This window comes from Mastacembelus armatus, chromosome 11, assembly GCF_900324485.2.
Source record: "Mastacembelus armatus chromosome 11, fMasArm1.2, whole genome shotgun sequence".
NCBI lineage: Eukaryota > Metazoa > Chordata > Actinopteri > Synbranchiformes > Mastacembelidae > Mastacembelus > Mastacembelus armatus.
This window is the reverse complement of record NC_046643.1, coordinates 12,370,906-12,392,262: the sequence shown is the minus strand read 5'-3', so window position 1 is coordinate 12,392,262 and position 21,357 is coordinate 12,370,906. Positions and strand designations below refer to the sequence as shown.

Here is a 21,357-nt window from a genome sequence, read left to right as displayed (position 1 = left end):
GACTCATTATTTCAGGCCGTTTGTGCCACAGCTCCTTCAGTTTTCTCTTTAATATGCAACTCAGAGAGTGGCGACCGACCCCTCTCTTTAAACGGAATCATCTCATTGGCTGTTTTTTTTTTTTTTTTTTTTTTTTTTCTGATAACAATCATGTGGACCTCAAGAACTCAATGACTGTCGCACTGGATTTTTACACTCTTTTTTCAAACAGTATATATACTATATGCTCTGGTCTAACTGTATTTTTAATACTGCATGTGCATGCAAAAAAGGAAATAATGGAATACATGACTTTATATAAATGTGCTCTATTTGTGCTGTGGCGTCCATGGCAGGGGTTGAAGCCGCTGGTGTCGCCTCAATATACCTTCGTTTTGCTCAAAATTGCACATTACATCGTGGTTTTCAAAATGTAAGTTTGGGATAAGAAAAGAAGCCGCTGTCTCGTGTCTTGAATTCCACACAAACAGTGTGAAAGTAGATGTGATTCCCCCATTGGCACGGACCAATTTGTCATAGTCTGAGTGCAGCTCTCTCCATCCTTGTTGAGTGTGTATTAGCAGTTAGGTGGTCCTAGGAGAGTTTGGCATGATGCTTGTGGAAGACAGATCACTAGAGGAGGCTGTACACTAAACCCTGCAGTGATGGGAAGTGTGCCAGCAGGAGTTATAAAGAAGTCTAAAAGTGTAAAGTCTCAGTCGTTCTTCCTCCACCTGCATCCCCGGCCCTCAGACAGCTCAACTGGAAACACAGAGAGCGCTTTAAATGGATAATATTTTCCATTTGTGTCTAATTAAAGGAATCAGGTGAAGAAAATGTGTAAATCTGGACACAAAGTTTGTTACTTTGGCTTTGTTGTGGCTGTAATTGACTAAGGAGGCTTTCAGGCTCTTCTCCCTGGCGTGGTTGGCACAGTATGTTGCGTTTTATATCTTTTTTGAAACCTCTAAATGTAAATGTTTGATATGTGTTTCCAGACTGTAAACTAAATCACAGATGCAACACATTGTCCTTCTCTAGATCTGTTCATGGACAGCGCATTAGGTGACACAGCTGGGTTAAAATGATCTTCTCTGACATAAACAGGGACAACGGCTGGGGGCTATTATTTCTGTGCTGCGGTTCACAGAATATTATTTCTTAAACAGGGTCAGACCAGTGTCAAAATATTGAGGAAAATTAAACGGATAGTTCAACATTTTGGGGAAATACACGATTTCCTGCTGAGAGTAAAGTGAGAATGCCAATACAAGTCCAGTGTCTGTATGTTGAATATGAAGCGGGTTAGTTTAACTTAACATGAGTACTGGGCTAAGATTGACTGGCTGCTACGTCCAGCTGCATATTTACTGTACGATCAGGTGACTGTTACTCTCAGTCAGAACTCATAAGCATATTTCCCTAAAATATGAAATTATTCCTTTGATGTGGCGTTCAGGTGACCACTCAGTGCAGGACACCAAAGCAAAGAAATACATTTTTTACACATGTAATGTCATTGTCAAATCTCTACACTGATCCCAATTCCAACAAAAGCAATTGTTTTGCAGCTGACATATACTGTACCTTTGAAAGTCCAGGGAAATTTTTTCTCCACTGCACTGGTGTGATCCCCTAGAGTTTGTCTCCTTCAATCAGCATCATTTAATTCACAATTCTGGTTCAGAAACATCAACCCTGCAGGGGGGTGTTTCATTCTGCTAAAGGTTGAAGAATTATTTACCATGCCAGAGTGCTCTGATATCTCAAATGCTGTCAGCTCTAATAGGAATACCTGTCTCCCAGAGCCTCTCTTTGCCATTCTACTTGTTTTATATTTATGTGGAGAAAATAAGTCTGGGAGCTGGTTTAGAAATATGGGATGAGCTCCAGCATCTCTCCCGCAGGCCTGCTTCCTCTGGGTCATCAGGAGTAACTTTACCTTTTTATGAACCTGGTGTCTCGTGGCTGTGGGGTGAATGAGAAAATGTTTATCACTCTGCACTGAAAAGAAACTGAAAATGGGAAAGAGCTGATGTGACATTTGGTCGGATATTTTTAAATTGGCGAAGCTATGCTTGTTTCCAGTCCACCTTTCATGCATCTGTATCATTTATATCAGTCTGCATCATTTATCAAGCAGAATATTTTAAAAAAGTGCTCAAATATACATTTAGACATCCCAGCTGCAAACGTTTGTCCTATGTTTGATCTTCTCATAGATACCTTCTGGGCAGGTCTTCTTTCACCGCACTCATGTGTTTGCTAATATTACACACCCCGAACCCCTCCACACCTACACACACAAGCATATTATAAGTGGAAGAGGTGTGAAAGCCAACTATGGCATCAGGGTGGTGTGTGCCCATGCTGCTGAACATATGTCCCTGTGGCTTTAGCGCTCGTCCTGTGATGATGTGAAAATCTCGCTGGTGGAAGCTGCTCGTGTCTCCAGGCCTCTGGGCCAAACACACAGCTTCACCAAGGAGTTTGCTAGCATCAAATATAGGCTATGTCTGTGTGTGTGTGTGTATGTGTGTGTGTGTGTGCAGCATGAGATGTTGGAGTGTGTGTTTTGAATGACCACCCAAGGTATATCCCATCTGCTCAGTGTAGCATTTACACCTCCTCCTGTGTGTGAGCTTTGTGTGAGCACAAAAAAAACTCAGTGTGTGTGTGTGTGTGTGTGTGTGTCTGTGTGTATTTGTGTGCTTTTGCTCCCTACATAGACTAATCAAGCCATTCCTACAGCCATAAATGCACATATTCCAGTGTGCAAGCTGTCATACCTCATGTATTATCAACTAATACATTAACAAACCTCCACCCTGCCTGTGTGCTCTATTATCATAAACAGTGGCATCGCACTCCATCAAATGACCAACATGGAAAACAAGGGATTTCACGTTTATGATACCAAACACTAGGTCACATTACATCTGGTTCCAGCTCATTTTACGTGACGGCAGTGTTTGTGGTGACGCTTTCCAAGCTGTAGACACCTGTCGTACGCAGGTCTGGCTGCTGCTCTGAGGTGTCTGAGCAGCAGGGTCTAAGAGCTGAGAAATCAAGGGATCAGTGAGTGATGTTTGGTTTCCTAGTGGAGCGCAGGGAGCTGTTCATGTGTAGTTGCGTGTCCAAGTCATTGAATAATTGATGAGGACGATGAGACACATGCACACAGGCTCCATCTGGGACCTCAGTTAATAAGAATTGTTGCTGTCCATGAAAAACAGTAGCTTCCCTTCGCTGTGGGGACAGAGCAGTAAGAGGCTCATATGGATCAGGTTTACATAAGCAATATAGCTTTTTCCATCTGAAAACCCAAGACAAAGAGAGATTTCTTTGGTTGCACCAGCAGATTATAAAATTGAAACAGGCTGAACAGATTCTGAGCAGTTCGCTACACAGCAGAAACATCTCAAATGTCACATGACCTGTTTTTTTTTTTTTAATAGAGCTGAACATGGAAAAAAAAAACACAATAGCTTGATCCTCATTTTGCATTGCTATTATAGAGAGCATGACGAATGACTCCCTGTTCTTTGCAAAAAGTTTCAATTTTTAATTAGAATTTTTATACTTTGTGGAATCTCATTAGATTTATTGCAAAGTGTCTGATGAGACTTTTGATACCGCTCTCGTGATTGTAGCCTAAATGTGAAGCTACAGTTGGCAGCTGGTTGGGGGGTGGATTTTGTTACTTTTGGACAGAGGCAGGCTAATCATTTTCAGCAGTGTCCAGTCTGTACTAAGCTGTTCTGACTGGCTGCTGGCTGTAGCATAACTAAACATAACTCTCAACAAAACAAACAAACAAAAAAACTAATGACAGCTAGTTCCTAAATAGGCAAACTAGTCCTTTAAACTATACATCAAGGTGCATCCACACTGCCAGTATGCACAGATGGTAAATCATTTTGAGATTTTTTTTTTTTTTTTTTAATTCTTTCAGAGCTCACATGCACCAAATAGTGTTTGAAGTGAATGTTCTCTTTCTGCACATTTAAAAGAAGGCCGGCCGCATCATAATACACACACAAACAGCTGTCAGCTTCAAACACTGCTTCTATATATGGGATTCTTTATTATTAATACAACACACCACACAAAGCTCTTGCAATATGTATCTACTCTATCACAATTACTCTACTGCACCAATGATGCTTTGTTATATTCTTTTCCACAATATTATCAAATGAATTCTATGATTATATGATGATTTTTTTCAAAAGAGAAGAATCAATGCACACTGACTGTTAACTCCTGTACCAGTTTAGGATTTTTTTTTTTTTTTTTTCTGATCCTCTCTCCGTGTGTAGAAACTGCCATTGTTCTTGTTGTATAAATGGTGTTTACTGGCAAGTTGCGTTCTGGTGCTGTTGTTGTTTGACTCGGTGTACAGTTTTAGCACGTCTCTAGAGTTATCTGACTAGAAGACTCTGGAGGCGTCTGGTTATAACTGAATAAAGGTTTTTTTGGCAGCTGTTTGGTAGCTGTTGTCTCTGGGTCTTTTCTCATCTCTGCTAAGTAAAAACAAACAATAAAAAATTCCATTGTAGTCAGATTTTATGTTTTGGTAAAGAAAAACCTTTTCATCATTTTATGGCAATGATGAGTTGACATCACCAGGGGTGGAGATGTAACTAAGTGCATTTATTGTAGTATTATATCTAATATCTCATTATGGAAAGTAAACCAGTTTAATTTCCACCCTTATCTGTGAACACATTTCTTTCATAAGACCCATTGGACTAACTGATGGTTCCTTGCTGAATATTACTGTAATGAATTGTACTTCTGCTTTTGCTTCCACTTTAAACGGGATGTTGGCATTTCCCCAGGGGCTTTACACATACTTCTTTTACAGTATGTTGTAAAGCATTAAAACCCCTGATTGGGTTCAAACAAAGAGCCCACTATCATTAGGTTTAGATTTAACTCATGATATGTGACAAGAAACCTGTCCAGCCCTGTCTATCCCAGACCAGCAAGAGGAGCAAAGACAGGAAAGTCTTGTGAAACAACTGAAACAACTTTGGCATCTGGGCATTAGCTAAAAATACTTTTATCTACTCAGTATTCTCTAGAAAGCTGGCTTCCACAGAGCTCTGCTAAATTTGACCACCAGCTGATAACAATGAGCTCATCAGGCTTTTCTTGTTCTTGGCTGCCCTCTTGTGTTCAAAGAAAACACTGCAGCTGAGTGATGTTTAGGTTTCCTAAAGCGTAATTCAAATGTGTGTTTTACCATATTAAATGCACTGATGTGTTAAAAATGTCACATATATCCAGATAATCAACAACACACTGGTGGGTCGCACTTGAGGAACACCACTTGTAATCAAATAGGATTCCCATTTTTACCCCATCAATGTTATATGTAAAGAATTTTAACACTAAGTCAGGTTACTACAGATATACTTTTATTAGAGTACATTTTAATCCACTGTTCCAGCTAGAAAGTGATGTTACATGAAGACACAGGATATTGTACTAATGTTAAAATGCCAATGTTGTCAAGGCTGAGTCAAAACAGCAACCACTGTTGTGTCAGGGTTGGTACAAAATCCCCCTTTGATCCCTGATGGTTAAAACCTCTGTCTGAATCACATTCATGTTGAGCCGGTTGTCCACCACCAGGGGAAGACTTGCACCAGGCTAACTGTGCACACCACAGAGGAAGTGTCCTCTGTTTGTTTACTAGAGGAAACCTTGGCTGTGTTCAGATTGGCTCTGTTTGCCCTTCAAGTTTTATTTAACCACCATCAGTAGCCCAGTGCATTTTAGGCAACTACAAAAGTGTCTGGTGAGACAAATCGTTCAGTAGTTTCTAGGATTTAATCATATGAAGCAGCATGAGATTGTAAAGACAACTCAGGGAAATAGTTCTGTGATTGAAAATGTTAACGCTGATAAGACCTCATTCATACATTTAACATTAGGAGATGCTGGGTCTGTATGAAAGAAGCATTTTGAGCAAATACTGTATATAATCTTGCAGTTTGTTAAGACACTTTTTTTTTTACTATTTTGCGCAATTTCGTACAAAATTTCCAAACAACAAACTCACAGCACATTATAAGGTGGGGATCACTTTCTCTATTCCATTATTATCCTGTATCAAGGTACAAACTAACATCTGTAAAATATTCTCTTGCCCTGGGAGAGGCTAGGTACCTCCCTGATAGCAACAATGGACAAGTGTTAAAATATTGATTCTGGCCATAGAAGAGACACATTTGTTTCACTCTCACCTCAGGTCAAGGTTAAGCCTTGACTGTGTGTTTGCTCGGCCTTTGCTGATCTTGGCCATTTTCCCGGAACTACTAAGTGTGGACATCATTTTCTGACAAGATTCTTAACAATGGAAAAAAGGAATGGCTTTTATTCTGAAATGTGCTTTGAAGTATTGGCAGTACTACTTTAGAGCTGTGTAACTCATCAGTAGCTCAGTGTTGTACTTATATGACACAAACAGGCATTCTAACAGTGTTAGACTACTTTATGATTGTGATGTCCTAAAATGATCATAATTATAGTTACGAAAACAGAAATCATGCATTATAAATTGGCCCCAAAAATGTAACCCATAGTAAACCAAGGAAGTCCTTAACATAACAACTCTTAACATATAACAGGGGCCATGCAGAAGCAGGAAGCCAACAACTGCCTGTTTCACATACTAAAAAAAAATGTAAATGGTTCTCTCTTCAAGTTCATACATTTCATCTCTCGATATTCATACTTTCACAACTCAAACATAAAAATGTGAATCATTGTTAATTTGATAAAGATACCAATATACTGACAGCATGTAACATGTTTGGTATCTGAGCTTTGCTGGTTAGACAAAGGCGAACAAATGAGGAGTAGAGGAGCAGATAGTAAGGAGAAAAGGAAAGTCCTGTAGCAGGGAGGATTTCTCCCACAGCCAACCAGAATAGATTCACAAATACAGCCAGCACGAGACCACATGCCAGCACCCATCCCATGTTTTCAGTTTCTACACCAGCTAAGGGCGTGCAAGTGTCAGACAAAAAGACTAGGCAATTAGATAACAAGAAAGGCTGATGTGAGTCATTTGTTTCCAATAAAAGGAAACTGGCACATAAGGGTCTAACAGGCAAGTGCTGACAGTTCAGGGGCTAGGGGGTCAAGTGAGGAGGGGTAGGTAGAGGTCAGCAGGGGTTAGGCAGGGTCTCAGTGCATCTCCTGGGTGGGCGAGGCGTCCGGCTGGTTGACCAAGGGCTCACTGGTTGAGCTGCCGTTGTCCTGGTCGCCTGGGTTGTCAGCAGATGCTGGTGCAGTCATCTTAGTCTGAAGCAAAGGGAGGAATTATATTTATTTTACCCCCCATGACACAATTCCTATGATGTGGAATACTAAGGGTTAAAATGCACAAATTCAATGAAAGTAAATTAGTGAATACATTAATGGCCCACTTATATACGCTATCTCACTGCCACATCAACAATTTAAAAATGCACATGCCTCACAGCATGGCCTAAGTGCTGTTTCTAATCTATTACCTTCAGTGTCTCCACTTTTTCCTCAAATGACTTGAAAGTTGGTGCATTCCTGTGAAAGAAACATAAAAGAGTTGGTGACAAGATCTCAGGTGGAGCTCCACTGATTAAACTGAGCTGACATGCACTCAGACAAAGGTTCTAGAAAATAAAAGGGCAGACAAGTAAAGAAAAAGCAGCAGTGAATCCACTGTACTATTAAGCCCCTGTTATCTGATGCATGATACACACAATGTAGGATTGTCCAAAAATGGCCCCATTCTTTTCTTTCTGCTCAAAAGGTGCTAAGAGGTGTTGATTTTCATGAAAACAAAATCAAGACAATACAGAATAGAAGAGACAAGAAAAGAGGTTAATCTGTTTAAACAATGAGCAACAACTGTTTTTTAAGCAAAAATGACAAAAAAAAAAAACAAACTCTAGTTCTGGTGTCTCAAAATATGAATATTTAGTTTTTCATTAGTTTACAATGTTGCAAAAATGTTTGTTTTTTTCACAAATTAATCAGATCAACAATCCACAAATGCAGTGACATAACTGCAGCTCTAATCTCACACAAACAGACCATCAAAGAATTTGCAGAGACTGGGTTAAAAGAGGGGTAGAGAGACGTTTCTTTAGATGGGTGTTTCCACACAGCTAATCGATGCTGACTTTTATCTCAGGTTTTCTGACAAGATTTTTGCTGGACCTCTGTGAGCCTGACGAAAGCGTGGTCTGGTTACACAAGATTATTAAACCTGCAGCTTCACTGATAGCGGATAAAGTGGTTCTTCACTCTTAGTATCCTCAAGCTGCATACACAGACCATTTTCTATGCAAACTACAACACGACTAAAGCCAAAGACGTTTCTATTTTCTAGTGCTGCATAAAATGTTGTTTAACCTTTACCTCTTTTATGTTTTATTCAACACTTGTAGCTCAGGGGGCACTGATGTGTCTGTCACATTAATACAAACTAGTGTGGGTCTCCTTACCTCATGGCAGGCATACTAGCCGAGTGTTGTAATGAGCGCATGCTATCCGACAGCATTATGAAGGAGAGAGGGGGCATTAGTGATGGTCGTAGCATAGTAAAGACAGTTTTCACACAGAAGGAACAAGAGAACAGACACAGGGACAATGAGCACATACTCTACCAAGTGTATGAATCCTATAAATCCTACTTTATCCTGTTAAGATCGATTGGGTATTAACACCATGGGTGTGTGCTAATCCTTTGCATTATTGGGCAACATCTTGTCATCACAGCATGCACACAAAACTGCTACAAAGCACGTACACACATAAATGCACATGACCCCTCTGATCCCTGTTATGTCACCCCCTCACTACCCGTACCCCACCCCCCAAACTAGTTGTGATCAGGCTCATCTGTCAGGCTGCACTTCTCAGCACACTGCAGCTTTGGAGGGGCCTAATAATCTTGTTTGCAGCTCATTAATCCAGAGAGAAGAAGGATGACAGGGGGAGAGGAGAGATTAGGATTTGGGGAAGGAGATCAACAAGCCATTTCTCCAAGGGAACAATCTGTTGTTTGTGTTTAAGCCTTGTTTAACCAGGAAATATTAACAATAATTAGATGCCACTGGTGCTTTGGAAGTTGTATTCAAGGAGTTCTTATTTTGAAATAACTACAGCAGATAATATTAAGTGCTGGTATGTTGTCATTGCACAAATCCAGATAGACAGCTTAACAGAAACGATGCTACAGGTTAAACAAGGATTATGCCTTGGCTATACATTAAACTGCTGCATCTTTCCCTACAACCTGAAAATGCTGTGGCACATAATGAACAACTTTGCAGAAATTCTGATAAACAGCAGTGTTATTGTGTTATTTATTTAAAAATGTGTAGTTTTGGTATGAAATTGTTTTTAAATTTCTTGTCGTATTTGTAGTAGCATGGCTGATACTGACACTACTCAGCTTTCTGAGGGCAGCTTTTGGCCAGGTGGCCTGAAAAAGTTGCAGTAAAATTATGGCTAATTAGGATTTTGTGATAAAGTTTCTGAATGTGCATTCTTTTGATGTCTCACCTGACATCCTCAAACTTTCTGCTGATGGCTGAGCCAACATTGGTGAAAGCTGCTGTGGCCTTCAGACCCGCCTGAGAGAGCGTTTCAGATGTCCTCCTATAGCTGAAAGAAAGAGAAGGCAAGAGGAGTGTTTAACAGGAACAATAGAGGCTATGAGAGTGATAAAAAAAAAAGACTGAAGACAGGCATCATGGTCAGAACTAAACTTCAATGTCTTTTTCATTTTCAAAAGCCTGAATCAGAATGCTGTTCATTTCCTATAATGTAAAACTCCCAACATAGGCCACAGGCAGCCTGATGTCATTCTCCTCATTGTTCACAAGGGAAAGTACTTTTTTCTCAACAGGGCTGACAGTTAGCCATATTTTCAGGGCATTCAGATAAAGAATAGAAATGAGAAATAATCTCATTACCAAATCAGTGATTCATATCTTGGGAGAAATGGTGGATAATGAAGCTGTTCACACGGGTTCAGCTCAAAAGGTGTCTGATAAAGTGTGTACTGGGAATGATTGTAAATCAACTGGTACGGGATCCTAACGAGAAACCTATGTAACAAGTGAAACAGGTCAAACTTACGCTGTGGAGGTAGTGACATCCTGCCAGGTTTTGGTGATGTTCTGTTTCAGCTCATTGAGAGGTGTGATGCCCAGCTTCCGCTTAATGTCTGCCAGCAGCTTCTCCTTGGCTGCCAGCACATTGGATAGAGTCTGGATCTCCTCCTCTACCTGGACACAGACACACACAGACACTTTGACCTGTGTGACATTTGAGGTTCCAAATCCACCCTTAGTAAGCTTAACCCTTACCCTGCTTTAATTGATCCAGTGCCACTGAAGAACCAAAAGAAAGAACCAAATACAGAAAGGTGAACTAAAACATAACGTTTCCAAAAAAAAAAAAAAAAGTTACAATTACGTGCTTGAAAAACAATTTCATACTATTTTGATAATAGTGATATGTGGATTTTCTACTTTTTCTCATCTAATATTATAATGTACTGTGACCTTTTAAAGAAAATAATCAATACATTAATTGGTAATAATAATAATAATCACTAACTTGCCATTTCCAAATCCCACAGCCTATTCCGTATATAAGGTAAAAAGACGCTGTTTGTCAGTGGACCGGTTCCAAAATTTAAGGCCAACTACTGTCAACCACTTTCTATTCTAACCCTTCTTCACTATTTGCAGGGACAGTTCTCTTTAAAAACAACAGGTTGTGTCCATCTGATCGTTAATCCCTGATCCCTCCTGACCTTGACCAACTCTTCCTGTAGCTCTTGCCGCTCCTCCTCTGTCATGGCGGGTGCAGGAAACGAGGGGCCCAGGGACGTCATTGCATCTTCTCCCACCTCTGGGACTGATTCTGCATGCTGCTGGGGACCTGGGAGGAAAAATAAGGAATTATCTGAAGTAATATTTTGTTAAAGATGTGTTGGTATGTTGGTGTATGACAACAAACAGCTGGCATTAGAAGTGATACTGATGTTGTTTGGCAACCTGTCAAGCTGTTTCTCTGGAGGATGAGGACAAAAACGGAAGTTGGGAGTAGATGAATATGAAACATGCCACATAGCATATGCTTTTAGATGATAGTCAAGAGGATTCAAAACACAAGCATTCCTTCTTACTGTTCAATTGCACAAAACATTCTCCATCTCATATTTTTACTTCACACACATATACAGTACACAGTGTAACCACTTGTCTTTGATTTTGACACAGCTGTGTCCAGTAGGAGCAGCAGTGCATCAATAATACCAAGAACTTTCTAGATGGAGACATACTGGGCTCAGACAGCGTGAGAGAACACAAGAGCAGAGGGGTTGTTAGGATCTGTCAGTCAAAAGGACATCAGCGGATGAGGATGTTCCAGGCCAGAAGTGAGCTGGAGTAAGGGGCCCCAAACTGTCATTTTTCTTTTCATCTGGTCTTTCCTTTTATTTCAAGGATTCAGGGTAGAAGTAAAAATAGGATAGTATTAGAAAAAGAAGAAAGGGTTAATCTAACAGCTTTATAAAACCATGCAAAGGGAAGGAGACAAAAAAGGAACTGTTGAGAAAGAAATAGGAGAAGAGGCGGCCACAGAACTAGAACAACTTGTAAAGGTCATTTAAAGGTCCAACGTAATATTTAGAGCGATCTATTAGCTGAAATGGAATAGTAGTATTATTAAATGTGTTGCCATTAGTGTGTAATCATCAGAGAATACCAATTGTTGCATTTTCTTAATCTGAGAATGAGACTTTTAAATCTACATAGGGAGCAGGTCTCCTTTCACGGAGGAAGCCATGTTGCGCTACCTCGTTTCTACAGTAGCCCAGAACGGACAAACCGAACACTTATCACCCTCACCACTAGATGTCACTAAATCTTTCACATTTTTCACATTCCCCCTTTAGGTCATGCTCAGATTAGAAAACAAACAACTACTGGGCTGCTACAGATGCAGGTCTCATAACTAAACTCACTATATTTATCCATATTCACATCATATCATTCACAGGTATGCAGCAGTAGCTTAACAACACATTGCAATGCAGCCTTTCATTGACTGGCTTCCATCCAATTGCATCTGTTACCACACCTAGCAATGATGAGAAGCTGTACTGACACAACCTACAGTCCATAACCTGCAAAGTGACAAATAAAACCGCTGCAGGTCAGCAAAGACAAACATCCTATAATGCTATTTTGAGAGAAATGTTTTACTATAAATGAATGCCAAATTATCAAAAGAAATGTCACTTCAAATTAATTCCACACACTAGTAGCTCCTTCCTAAGACTTGTTACCCTGTTACCATTTTTTTCACTCAGCTAACCCCATATCCTCTCCTCCCACCTCATTCCAAACACTTGGCAGCCATTCCTTCTGTCATGTCACTCCCAGTGCGTTTTAGCTAAGACAACTGACTGTTTGAAGAGGACAGAGATACCCAAATCACAAGAAACTGGCAATATATATCCCCACGAAGACTACAACGGAATTTTCTCAGAACTCTCTGGAGAGCTGCAAGTAAAATAACTTTCCATAGCCGTCCAATCACCTGTAAACTGTGTTAACATAAGCTGGGCTGTGCCATTACTCATTTAATTAATGTTAATGCAATAGGAAGTGTTTACTGGCTAAGTACAAGTCCAAATATTTACATGTTAACACATGCTGAAGTGAAAAATGCAACTGGAAGCCAGCTTAATTTTACAGAGGAAATAGGGGAAGGTTTTTAGTAATTAGGTGAGAAGTACACAGGAAATTCTCATTTCAGACCTGAGGCCTGAAACCACCCCCGCTGTTCCTCAGACTTGTTATGCATCATCTTCCCTGAAGCTCTTTTCCCCTCATATCTCTCACTTTCTTGTCTTACATTTGTCCTTTTCCTGTTACTGGTGATACAGCAACACCACACACACACCTGCTTACAAAGCCATAATTGTGTAATGGACACTTCCCCATGTAACGGCTCTGCATCTTTCACTAATAGGGTAGCTTTCCTTTATTTTTACATTTATTTTGATAATATACATTATACTGTTCTCAAAATGAGTTTCTTGCTGGTCTGCTTCAAACACAGAATTTATAAGATTAAAGTTAAAGCCCAGCAGAAACACATTAGTTATGTTTGTAGTTTCTGTAGCAAATTCCAGCAGGTATATGTGAGTATAGGCATAAGTTTGTCTTGCTACAGCAAACTGAATAACCACCCACATTACAGTACATGATCACCAAACTCGCTGTCAGCAAGTAAAATTGTTAAAACAGTGAAGACCCAATTACAAAACTTTTTTAGCTGTAAAATCAAAAATTTCACCTCAGTCCAAACACAAACCAAAACACTGAAAACACACACACACACTTTTGGATATCTTGTTATTACATAAATATTCAGACTGGAAAGACGTCTGGTATTATGATGTTTTAAAAAAAGCGAGAGACAAAAGTGTTTGCCTGCCTAATGTACAGAGTAGCTATAAAATTACATAATCGAAACTGCAACTGAAATAAAATGACAATCATTTAGAAACTGTTTGCCTGAAAAATCAGCTAAATGAAAGTAAACAGACACACATCTACATCCAAAACTACCATTTATCATTGGTCCCACTTCCTTTCTATTTTTTGTCATTATGTTCAGTACACACACGTACAGCACTCACATCCTCCCTGCGGCCTGTTCCTTAACTCCTTGTGATTACCTCTGGTTTTGACAGCTGGCGAGCTGGGTGGTGTTTCACTGTAGGCCGGAGAGAGGTAGAGGTAACTGGTGTTGACTCCTTGTTCAAAGTCAAACGGAGAGTGGTATTCCTCAAGAGGCTCCATGTTTACAGCTTGCAGTGTGTTGTTGATTGCTGAGGCTGCCACCTCCCTGCCACCAGCACCACCTAAGCAAAACCAGTCAAGTGCTGATTGTCTGCATGTGATCCAGGCGCGGTGCCGGCTGCCTCTGTGTCTCCTTGTTTACAGCGTCCTGGACTCTTGTGGAGTGTGTGTGCGTTAGACAGACACACTCCCTGTCCAAGTGTGTGAGTGTACGTGAGGCGGAGGTTTTGTATTGGCTTTCAGGTAGTCAGAAGGGCAGAGTGAGAGTATTGTGAAGCTGGTTTTCCATTTTCTATCTGTGCATCAGGCCAAGGCGTTGTGAACACTCTCCTCCTTCCTTGCTGTTAATAAATTACCTGTCCCGTCAGGCAAGTGTTGTGCACACACACACACCCTCACCCTTCCTCTCCACTGTAATCCCAAAGGTCAATTCTCAGTCCATTCCTCAAACATTTTACATCAGTGTCATTTTCAGTTAATAGCTACTGTTACCAGAACTAGTGCTGCAGTGATATTCAACGACACTGTTTTAAATAATCTCGGCTTGCTCTTTCAATTCACTCCGTCACTTGTTTCCAATCATCAAGCCTGTCATCCAAGGAGGGACTAAAAGTGGTCCCATTTGTGTGGGCTGGTCATGTGATGTGTGTGGGGGGGCATTAGATGAAAAGTATAATCTGCAGTGTCCCAGATTACAGTGAAGCGCTAATCCAGGGGAGCCAGTCCAGCTTGTAGCAGGAGTAATGCTAGTAAGCTAGAATGGAGGGGAGAGGATGCCAGATGCTACACCATGATTTGTGTGTACAAAACTGTACATGTACACATACCATTGCCTGTACATGTGTTTTCATTATCAATTAATCTGACAAATATTTTCTCAGTGAATTGATTAATGCAATAAAAAAAAGTCACAGTTATCTTATAACACCAGTGGCATATTCAGATTTATTTTTATCTGTTATTTTTACTTGGCAAAAATATCAATCTAATATTTTTTGGAAATGCTTTAAGCAGACAATTTTATGTTACAGTAAACTCTTTTAGACAGATAGGACATTAAGCATTGGAGTGTGTTTAAGCACCGGCCAATACTCCCAACACTGCAGTGAAGTGGAAAAGGTATCCTCGTGACACAGCAGCACTAAAGTAATAACTAAGGGTGTTTGCATGCCCTCAAAGAGCTAGAGCACTTTGAGAGAGGTAATAAAAATGAGAAATCAGGTAGTCTCATGACAGAGAAAGTATAGTGGAGGCAGGATCTTGCAAGATCATACTCTGGGTTTCAGTTTGCACCACTAGAAATGCAAAGTTATGTTGTTATGACAACATCTAAATGAATATTTAAAGGATAATGACAGCCACTAATCCTTGCAAACATTGACTCAAACAGTCAAATGGGAAACAATTAGTAGGTCAGTACACGTTAGTACAGAAATCTTCCATAATGAATGCACACAGAGTTCCCTTAAGCCCTCCTCAGCCATCATTCCTCTGTTGTTAAGAGCCACATGAACATGTTTATGTTATCTTATCCAGGAAATACCTAGACCTAAGGCAGACAGACAGGACACTCTTCTGGAAAAATTGAACCACTTGGGGGGAGAAATTCCAAACTCAACTATGTCAAAGTGAAGACAATGAAATTTTCAATTTCAGTTGTATGTAATGTAGAATTCATCATATTAATGGGAACTAAAGCAATTTCAGAGGGGATTCTTAAGTGCTGCGTATTCAATGAATGCCTTTTGCCTATGCCTACTGCTTATGTTGTTGATTTATTGTATATAACACTCTCATAATTCACAAGAAAAAAAATGATATAACAGCACTGGCAGAGGATAACTAATAAATATCTATATAAAGTCCAGCACAATGAAATTTAGAGGCTGCAGGCCATACAGGGCAGACTAATGTGCCCTAATATGCAGAGTCAGGCTCCATCGCTTCCACTCAGCAAGGTCAACCCTGGAAGTGATATACACACAGTCACTCATTGCAAACTATCAAGTGTCAACATGAACATGCACTAAAATACACCCTCTTGTTCCTCAGCTTTGTTGTGCTTGATTCAGTTTTTTTTTTAGGAGATTAAATGTGTAAAACTGTTGCTAATGGGAGTTTACCACATGGATATATCAAAAGGTCTAAGCACACGTCACCCTATGGGTCCTACCCCATTAACGAGAATCCCTCTTTACAGTAAAAGGTTAAAACTTCTTCTTCATGGACTATTCTGATCAAGACAATACAGTGGGAAAATGCTTGTTAATGATGACATAAATGATGCTTTTCACATCTTAGTTGATACTTAGACTGGACAGTGCTTCCTACCAGTTTAGCTCAACATTACTTCCACTCTGCTGCGCTCGTCACCAATGAAGCCACTGATTCATGAGAGACACTGGATTCATGTGATACTTGTTTGAAGGAAAACTGGTATGCCTGAACTGGGTAAAAACTGACAGTACTGAATATTATAAATGCCTTAAAAGTCTTTGAAAATAAATTCTGACCAAAATTTCAATGTATTCATAGATCAAAGTGTTATTGCTTTACAGGCCAAAACTGATAAGAACACCAAACACAACCCAAGTCGCCCGTCCGCCCAGACTGTAACCTGAAGCAAACAGCCGTTTTTAAGTGGTTAATGAAGCGCAGCGTGAGATCAATTACATTACAATTCATGGCGTACTCTGTCACATGCTAAAAATAAGAATCACAAGACATGGACGACCGTGGGACCAGCGAGAGTGTCCACAAAGTTCCCATGAGATATAAATCATACGACAAAGGGCAACGTGTGGCTTCACCTCAGACTGAAGACAAATACTGTATATGCACAGTACAGTACATCAATAACCAAATATGAACCTCTTTCCTTACTGTACACTTACATCTTTATCTCAATGCTACAATTTCCTTCATCTCATAAATATGCTAATCTAGGCTCTATGCAGCAGTGTCGTAAACAGTTGTTAGCTTAGCTTAGCATAAGGAGTGGAAACGGGTAGAAACTCTTAGCTAGGCTTTGTCCAAAAGTAACAAATTTCACCCACTATCACCTCCTAAGCTCTCATATTCACACACTATCTCATCAGTCAGGTAGTGTGAAAACAACACTGTGGTTTTACTGGAGGTGCCAGTGTAAACAAAGCTACCTGGCTGTTACATATAGAAAGATGTATATTACTCAAAATGTTGAATCCTTTGTGATAAGAGTTTGTGTGCACAGTCCTCCAACTGTCATTAATATTTTATCAAATTAAACGCATATTAAAAACCTGGACAGCCTTGTTTTACAATATTTCTGATAATAACAACTAAGCTGAGGAGGAAATAGCACATAACTCATAAGAGGAGACTTACTTATAAAAAGGGTAACAGACAATAAAGGGGCGTAGAAAATGGGGTTGCAAGAATTTCCAGTCTTTTGGGAATTAGTATTTAGGCCTACAGCAGTATTTTGCATATCTCATTTATCAACGTGTGCATTTCTGAAAAAAGAGTGAATTACAAATTAATTAGAAGTGTTTCAGGAATGGTTTCTACACTCACAATGTTCTCTTTTTCTCTCTGCAATGTCATGCTGGAAGAGAATCTGTGTGATATCAGATCTAACAAACAGATGAGAGCTCAGCTAGGCCAAATCTTAAGTTAATAAAAATGTTTCCATTCAAACGTACCGAAAACAGAAGAATTAAGTGGCCTGATGACGGTAGCATTTGATCAGTAGATTTTTCAGAAAATATGCCTTGATCCACATCAAATCCTTTAAGAGCTCTTTTCAAAACACCTCATGATAACCACAACTGCTGACAGACATGAAATTCTAGGTGTACTTATTGTTTTAACAAACATTGAGTTACACCTACATTTACACAAGAAAACTGTGAGCTATATTTGATCTACTATGTTGACATGAAATTAAACAGTATTTAGTGTGTACTGTATTATAACACCTCATGACAAACTTTTAAATTTGTGCACAGATGCTGTTGTATTAATCAATCAAATTGCATAAGTATGCTTTTGTAGACTAACTTAATGTGCCACAAACTTTACAGCTATCACAGTACACAAATATTCAGTTACGTAATAAGGCAAATGCACTTTGTACTATAGTTAAATAAGACGTTAAAACAAAGATGGGTGATAAATTAATAATTTAATTTACCAACTCTTATTTTGTCCATGTTTACATATCGAGATGCTGTGGATCATACCTATCCTCATAACAAATCTGTCACAACATGCAATATTAAACATACAGTATGTGAACATATTTTGAAAGTTGTTTTTTTTTTTTCAGTCTAGTGAAGCACACTCTTAATGTGAACAAGTACATAATTGTACATACAAGGATGGGGGGGATGTTGACTGCGATAGCCGAAAGCATCACTTAAATCTAATAAGGCAAAAATGTTGGCTCATAGTCAGTCTCATTACAAAACTGAGTTGAAACACAAGATTGGTTCATACGACTGACTGTCACATTTTTCAACTTTTGATTTGAACCAAAACCAGGGAGATAGAATCAGGAAGCAGAAAATACCCGAAACAGACTAGACAACTTCCAAACAATAAAAAGACACAGATTATTTTGACTTTTTTGTCATGCTAATTAAAAATCGTGGACCTGTTGTAATATAATATAAAATACATCATGAGATATGAGCTTTCAAGGATAGTACAACTCGATCATGAGGCTTTACTATGAAATGTATTGCTTATTCCTAACAGTTACAGAAATAAAAATGCAAAAACTGAACTTTTTTTTTTCCTCTACCTCTATCAGTGCCTAATCACTAAGTGGAATAAACAGATTAAACAAAACAAAGATTTTAAAAAGGGAAAGATCTGTAATAATGTGTTTCAAACAGCCTTTTTAGCTTGAAATACTGACTGAGCAGGCTGAAATCCAACAGGTGACAGTGAGATGCAGGTACCGATTGTGTCAGGATACAACAAGCCTAGATACCTGCATGAAGGTGTGACAATAAAATTAACTTCACTACCAGGTGCCATGATAGTACAACTATATAAAAAGAGAACTTATTAGTTCCTATGATAATATTTACTGGGATACAATGATAACTAGGAAGGGTTTAAATGTACTTCTGCTAGCAGATAAAGCAAATACCCCAGCCCTGTAGTAAACAACACTTTAATTTGTATTGCACATAATAATTAATACATATTTCTGCAGTTTCTCTTGATGCATCAACAACTGAGACAGTAGCTACTGGAAACCAGTAATGCTGCACAAATAAGTCATATGGTGATTTAGATAACAGTCAACAGTAGTACTAAGCACTATGGCCATAACACATTTTTTTCTAACTGTGTTAAGGCATGGTTTGGTTCAAGGCCATATAAGGGAACCTACAGAGCTACAAAAAGACAAGACATTGTTGCCTGAATTGCTGCCTGAGTTGCCTGAAATAATGTATCATGGTAAGGGAAAACCTTAAAGTATATACATGGCACAGGAATCTTAAACAACAAAAGAGGAACCATGGTCACAAGACAGGTTTGCCCTCAAAAACTGTGACTCAGAAAATTGTTCTTATGATACCATCAAGATGAAAATACATCCCAACTAAATGAAACAAAACCAAACATTAAAATTGACTTTACCAACTTGACATTTTGATATTGGTAGCAGTATGGCAAAGTATTTCTCTTATTTGTGTCAACCCCCAACATATATACAAAGACTGATAGAATTTTCTTTACTGACAAAGGCAGAAAACACAGAAAACAGAATATACAGACATCAGGAAATGCAATTTCTGCTGAGGTGAAAACTGAAGTTTTACTGAAGGGAAATTAGGTCAGAGCTGCACTTTTGAGGTTGAGCACCAATCACTTGCTTACACAATAACTGCAATATCTAGGTTTTTGATACTGAAGTACAAGGTAGGAGTGTTTTTGATCACCTAAAAAGATTACATATAAGCCTCATTTGCTACAGTTTTCTTGTACTGCATCAAAAACACAGCCACTTTCCTAAAACACAGCAGCTGCAATAGGTAAGCTTACAAACCTGTGTAAAGACAAGGAATGTGGGGTAGAAATAGGAAAGAGCAGATGGCTGCCTTGCAGGAATGGGAAATGTCTAAGGTGGGTGTAGGAAGGTGGATTGGCAGGTAGAATGCATTCACAGCATACCTATGGTTCACACACTCACCTCTTTTCTTTGCATTACCACGCTTGGCAGTCCAACACATATGTCTATGTCTGTTTGACCTCACTAACAAACCTCACAATCTTCCATACTAAGCAGAAAAGGAACATAATACTTTTAAACAAAACTTATGCATTTATATTCCAATTAAAAAAAAACATTAACAATAATAGAGAAGTGTGAGGACACATATAGTGTAAACACTTGATGTTGTGGAACATGCAATGAGCTGTCAAACAGGGTGTAACCTATTTGCACGGGTTAAGTTCTGTTATAAACATTTTTCCCTAAATTTGAAAATCCAAGAATAATTCATAGACGCGTCCGTGTGTTTTATTTTAACAACTGCAAGCCATGTGTATCTTTCAAAGAAAACTTCCTCGTTCATATTTTACTGAAGTAGATCATCATCTGGCATGTTGAAACAAATGCTGTGTAATATTGTACTTCCGCGTTATTTTTTGGCAAACGCAGGCCCACTATGAGAACAAAATAGATATTTTTTTGCAAAAGATGTATTTTCTTGGTAAAGCAAACAAAGATTCACTTAATCTAGTGTGAAAAGTAGCATATGTTCACAATAGACTAACTTTTGTCACTGCGCAAAGTTAGCTACGCTGGTAAGTTTTACGTGAAACAAGTCTTTTGAACACATTTTCGGCAACATAGTCGGAGAGACATTTCAGCAAGTCAGTTACCTTTCTCGTTATCCTCCATTGTTGGGCGTTGTTTCTAGTAGTTGTACGTCCACAGTGTGCAGGTTGTCCACTTGGCTGCTGCAGGACCTTCCTGTTCTCTCTCTCACGTTGCCAGGCAGCCCGCCGTGCGGGGTGGGGCCCGCCCTGACGTCATCACGTCGCAGTGTAAACAGAAAATAGCACGTGGATGAAGTTTCTGCACCATCAATAAGGCAGAGGGGCGACACGTCATTAGTTTTGTTTTTGTATTGAACAACACAAACTTGTAAACAATATAAAATGCACACTTTGTTTTAGATCCTTTCATGCTGTTTATTTACGTACTTTCTTTGAAAGAACTTATGCATTATAACCTACAGTGGCAGGCCTATATATTTACTCTGTTTATTTTCATTTTGTTAATTTTATTGGCTAAATGTTATATTCATAAATTCACTGAAAACAATAACCAAATGTTATTCAAAAGATTAATATTCAATAATTATTTATACAAACCATATAATATTTATGGTTAATGTGTTGATCAAATCTTGTATCTCTTTATTTATGTCAATAAATAATAGAAACAATCAATAAGCCGACAAACCTAAACAGGTAT

The 21,357-nt window shown here is 39.0% G+C and overlaps 1 protein-coding gene across 2 annotated transcripts; it reads right to left on the bottom strand.

Annotated features, from left to right (window-relative positions):
• Positions 1–5,383: 5,383 nt before the first annotated feature.
• Positions 5,384–20,896, bottom strand: tpd52 (tumor protein D52). Of its 2 annotated transcripts, XM_026299636.1 has the most exons (6): positions 20,760–20,896; positions 10,811–10,938; positions 10,129–10,277; positions 9,550–9,651; positions 7,512–7,560; positions 5,384–7,299 (listed from the first exon to the last, which is right to left on the bottom strand). In XM_026299636.1, the coding sequence occupies exons 1-6, from the start codon at positions 20,776–20,778 to the stop codon at positions 7,183–7,185; spliced, it is 564 nt and encodes a 187-aa protein (XP_026155421.1). In that variant the 5' UTR covers positions 20,779–20,896; the 3' UTR covers positions 5,384–7,182. The 2 variants fall into 2 exon arrangements, with proteins under 2 accessions (XP_026155421.1, XP_026155422.1); XM_026299637.1 differs by lacking the exons at positions 5,384–7,299; positions 7,512–7,560 and having other exon boundaries at positions 9,546–9,651.
• Between the last annotated feature and the right edge of the window lie 461 nt (positions 20,897–21,357).